This window comes from Puma concolor, chromosome D2 (assembly GCF_028749965.1).
Source record: "Puma concolor isolate L17-30 chromosome D2, mPumCon1.1.hap2, whole genome shotgun sequence".
Taxonomy (NCBI): domain Eukaryota; kingdom Metazoa; phylum Chordata; class Mammalia; order Carnivora; family Felidae; genus Puma; species Puma concolor.
In genome coordinates this window covers 4,918,983-4,923,000 of record NC_141677.1, presented here as the reverse complement: position 1 = coordinate 4,923,000, position 4,018 = coordinate 4,918,983, and the positions used below count along the sequence as shown (strand labels likewise).

The 4,018-nt window shown below is 57.8% G+C and overlaps 1 protein-coding gene across 2 annotated transcripts; it reads left to right on the top strand.

Moving 5' to 3' along the window:
- The first annotated feature begins 553 nt into the window (after positions 1-553).
- DKK1 (dickkopf Wnt signaling pathway inhibitor 1) lies at positions 554-3,590 on the top strand. Of its 2 annotated transcripts, XR_015241506.1 has the most exons (5): positions 554-1,007; positions 1,235-1,397; positions 2,500-2,643; positions 2,764-3,163; positions 3,425-3,590. XR_015241506.1 is itself a non-coding variant. In XM_086679488.1 (4 exons), the coding sequence occupies exons 1-4, from the start codon at positions 762-764 to the stop codon at positions 3,015-3,017; spliced, it is 807 nt and encodes a 268-aa protein (XP_086535614.1). In that variant the 5' UTR covers positions 554-761; the 3' UTR covers positions 3,018-3,590. The 2 variants fall into 2 exon arrangements, 1 of the variants encoding a protein (XP_086535614.1); XM_086679488.1 differs by having other exon boundaries at positions 2,764-3,590.
- The last annotated feature ends 428 nt before the right edge of the window (positions 3,591-4,018 follow it).

Genomic DNA, 4,018 nt, shown 5'->3' with positions numbered 1-4,018 from the left:
GAGGAGGGGAGGGGAGGGGAGGGGAGGGGAGGGGAGGGGAGGGGAGGGGAGGGCTGGGGTGGGGGACTGGGGTGGAAGGAAGGGGTCGAAGCGAACCAACTTAAACCGAGGGACTCACTGGCAATGAGTAAAGCGGGGCTCTGGAAGGTTAATCAGCAGCCGGCGGCGGCTACCTGGCCCTGTCGCGGGGCCCTTTGGGTAGAGCCCCCGGGTCACCGGAGGGGCTGAGTTCAACACCGAACGTGTTTAAGGCGCACGAAGTGGTCTGGGGGAGCACCACCGTGGCGCTCTCTGAAGCGCTTCCGATCCCCACAGCACCACCCCGGCTGCCAGGGGAGGGCGCGGGGGGCCCCGGGTCCCTCCCTCCGCCCGCGTCCGCTCCAGTCGTCTGCGCCCCGAAGCGAGCTGAGCCAGGGGACCGGCCGCGCCGGGGAGGGCGGGGTGGGGACTGCCGAGCCACCCCCCGCCCCCCCCCCCCCCCGCCGTGTACACACACACCCTCCGGCCCCTCCCAGCGCTTTGAAATCCCATCCCCGCTTTGTCGTCTCCCCCGAGGGGCCGGGATGCTCAAGCCCGCGGTATAAAGGCAGCCGCGGCGGCGGTGGCGGCGCAGACCTGCACCCGCAGTGGGGACTCGGGGACCGCGGCAGGCTCTCGGGGCGCTGACCGCAGCCGTGCGCCGCGGCCTCCAGGCCCCCACCCCCTGCACAGTGCCACCGGTTCCCGCCGTCCCTGCCTGCCCTCCCCGGAGCCCCTCCGCGATGCCGGCCCTGGGCGCAGCGGGAGTCACGCGGGTCTTGGTCGCCCTGGCAGCGGCGGCCCTTTGCGGTCACCTCCAGCTGGGAGTGAGCGCCACCTTGAACTCGGTCCTCGTCAACTCCAACGCTATCAAGAACCTGCCCCCGGCGCTGGGCGGCGCTGCCGGGCACCCGGGCTCGGCGGTCAGCGCGGCGCCGGGGATCCCGTACGAGGGCGGGAACAAGTACCAGACGGTTGACAACTACCAGGTGAGCGGGGGCTCGGGGAGCGGGCACGCTGCGACCCCGCAGGGGCTGGGGTGGGTGGGGTGGGGTGAGGTGAGGTGGGGTGGGGGGGGGTCCCGGGTGGGGCGGTGCGCGGCTCGGGGCGCCCCGGGGACGGCGCGCACCGCGGCTTTGGAGAGGCGCGCGCGCGGCGGCACGGGTCCTCGGACGCGCAGGTGCCTCACCCCTGCCCCCCCCCCCCGCCCCCGCAGCCGTACCCCTGCTCTGAGGACGAGGAGTGCGGCACCGAGGAGTACTGCGCCAGTCCCCCCCGCGGGTCCGGCGCCGGCGCGCAGATCTGTCTCGCCTGCAGGAAGCGCAGAAAGCGTTGCATGCGTCACGCTATGTGCTGCCCGGGAAACTACTGCAAAAACGGTGAGTCCCCAAGTCCCTCCTGGACCAGCGTCTCGAAGCGGGCCGCCTGCGGAAGGGAGGCAAACGCTCCCGGCTTGGCTAACGCGACGGCGCCACCTGCGAGTGCGTTTGCCTGGAGGTGGCCCTGACGAGCTGCGAGGGCGTAATGGGGGGGGGGGGGGGAGAGCGGAGGTCTCGGGGCGCCTCATCTTCACCCGCACCCCTCGCCCGTTTAGCACGACTCCTCACCTCCGAGGGAACCCTTCCGTGAAAACGTGTCTAGAGAGCGCCCTGACGTCCCCGGGGACAGAAGATGGGGCCCCCTGGACACACTCACCGTGCCCTGGGGGACCGGCCTGGGCATTCAGCACCCTGTCCATTTTCTTACAGGGTCTCTCACGGCTCTGCCACACTGGCTTCCCTCTGGCGACCCCGTTAACACTGGTATCAGGCCGGAGAAAGGGGTTTCCCTGGGCTGCCCCCCCCCCTTAAGGGGGATCTTGGTACCCAACCACCCCGGGCGCTGCCCCCCCACGCCTGCCTCCACCTCCTGCTACCTTAAAATCAGTCCTCCTCGCCCCAGCACAGATGCACTGAAACTTAATGTCTGAAAGGGGTAGGCTCCGATACTCAAAGAAGTCTCCAGAAATAAACCTAAGGGTGGCAACCCTCTGCAGGACCCAGTAATACTCAGGGATGAACTAAGCGAGTCTCTGTAATAGAGAAGTTATACAGGGAAATAACTAGTGGGTGAGATTGTCATCTTCCAGGCAGCTAGTGTTGCCTTAGTGTAACCTGGTCCTATATGGGTCCGGCCAGCCTCAGGGCAGAGAAGTTATTTTTAAGGACAAGTTTGTAAGTGACTAATTTTATTTTCTACCCCAAGGGTGATATTAAAATGGGCAGAAATCTCCCTGCCACCACCACAGTTGGTAGAAAAGTATTTCAGGCAGCTGTATCGGGGCTGTTGCTTTCGAGTGCATAAGGAGGGAGCGTGGCTTGTGTTTCAAGGCATGTCACCGCAACGAGGCATCCCAAGCTGGTGCAGGCGGAACGGGCTCTCAGAGCTGTGGCTGATTAACTCCCGGCTGTGATGTGTTACTGTCGTCTCCTGCTCCCGTAGGGATATGTATGCCTTCTGATCACAGTCCTTTCCACCGAGGAGAAATCGAGGAAACCATTATCGAAAGCATTGGTAACGATCACAGCACCCTGGATGGGTATTCTCGAAGAACTACGCTGCCCTCGAAACTGTATCATACCAAAGGTAAAGCCAGTTCACCTTCCTTCTTTGTCAGCACCTCCCAGGCGTCCTCAGGATTTCCTCCGTGAGATGACGCAGGCTTAGTAGTGACCATGTCCTTTTCTACTGTCTCCCGCTTTCCAGGACAAGAAGGTTCCGTCTGTCTCCGATCGTCAGACTGTGCCACGGGGCTGTGTTGTGCCCGACACTTCTGGTCCAAGATCTGTAAACCTGTCCTCAAAGAGGGTCAAGTGTGCACAAAGCACAGGAGAAAGGGCTCCCACGGGCTGGAGATATTCCAGCGCTGTTACTGTGGAGACGGCCTGTCTTGCCGGATGCAGAAAGATCACCATCAAGCCAGTAACTCTTCAAGACTCCACACCTGTCAGAGACACTGAGCCAGCCGTCCAAACACCGCGGACTCCTTTTATATAATATATGCGATGAAAACCTTTCGTGACTTTGGTCAGCTCAGTCCTAAAGGATGTACAAATCCTGTGGTTATGATCAAGCATTCCAATAATACCTTCTGAAAACCTGGAGTGTAAGAGCTTTGTTTCTTTATGGAACTCGCCTGTCGTTGATTGCAGTAAATTACTGTGTTGTAAATGCTCAGGGTGGCACTTACCTGTAAATGCGACAAGACTTAATTATTTTTCTAAAGGTGCTGCATTGTCCATTGTTTCTCCTGTTATGTAAATTTTTGTACACATTGATTATCTTGACTGATGTTCTATATTGAATTGAAATAAATAATTTCAGCTTCTACTTGCTAAATGTATAACCCTTTCCCTTTTAATTCTAGACTCCAGAATGCAAGAAGCTTTCGGAATGACCAACAATAGGCATCTAAACTTAATCATGGACATACTCGCTTATTTTCTGAAATGTACTATCTCAGTGCTTAGATTATGTTTCTCTCTAGGCTGTGATAGTGCTTGAAATAAAATTTGACATTTAATACCGTGAAATGTTACAAGTACAAATACATTTTGGCATTGTGATTTTTAAAAGGGTGTGTGTGGGCAGGTGCACTACGGGGACAGAAAGGTAACATGTCGAAGGATGATCAGAGGAAGAGATTGTCTAAATGTCCTACAGTAATGGTCAATTCTAGATTAAAGAAACATGTTCTCCATTGACAAATTCAAATCATCAGGCTATAATCATGAAAATGAATCTTATGTTACTACTTTCAAGAATAGTTTCTGGGGCGCCTTGATGGCTCAGTCAATTAAGCGTCTCTTGATCTCAGCTCAGGTCATTATCTCATGGTTCGCGAGTTCGAGTCCCACATCAGGCTCTGTGCTGACAGCTCAGAGCCTTGAGCCTGCTCAGGATTCTGGGTCTTTCTCTCTCTGCCCCTCCCCTACTCATGTGCTTTCTCTCGCTCTCAAAT

What these genes read in the sequence shown, in the direction of transcription:
- DKK1 (XM_086679488.1), top strand. Translation starts at nt 762, where the DNA reads ATGCCGGCCCTGGGCGCAGCGGGAGTCACGCGGGTCTTGGTCGCCCTG. An exon ending in AGACGGTTGACAACTACCAG is followed by an intron (nt 1,008 to 1,234) that starts GTGAGCGGGGGC and finishes CCGCCCCCGCAG; the next exon opens with CCGTACCCCTGCTCTGAGGA. An exon ending in GGGAAACTACTGCAAAAACG is followed by an intron (nt 1,398 to 2,499) that starts GTGAGTCCCCAA and finishes CTGCTCCCGTAG; the next exon opens with GGATATGTATGCCTTCTGAT.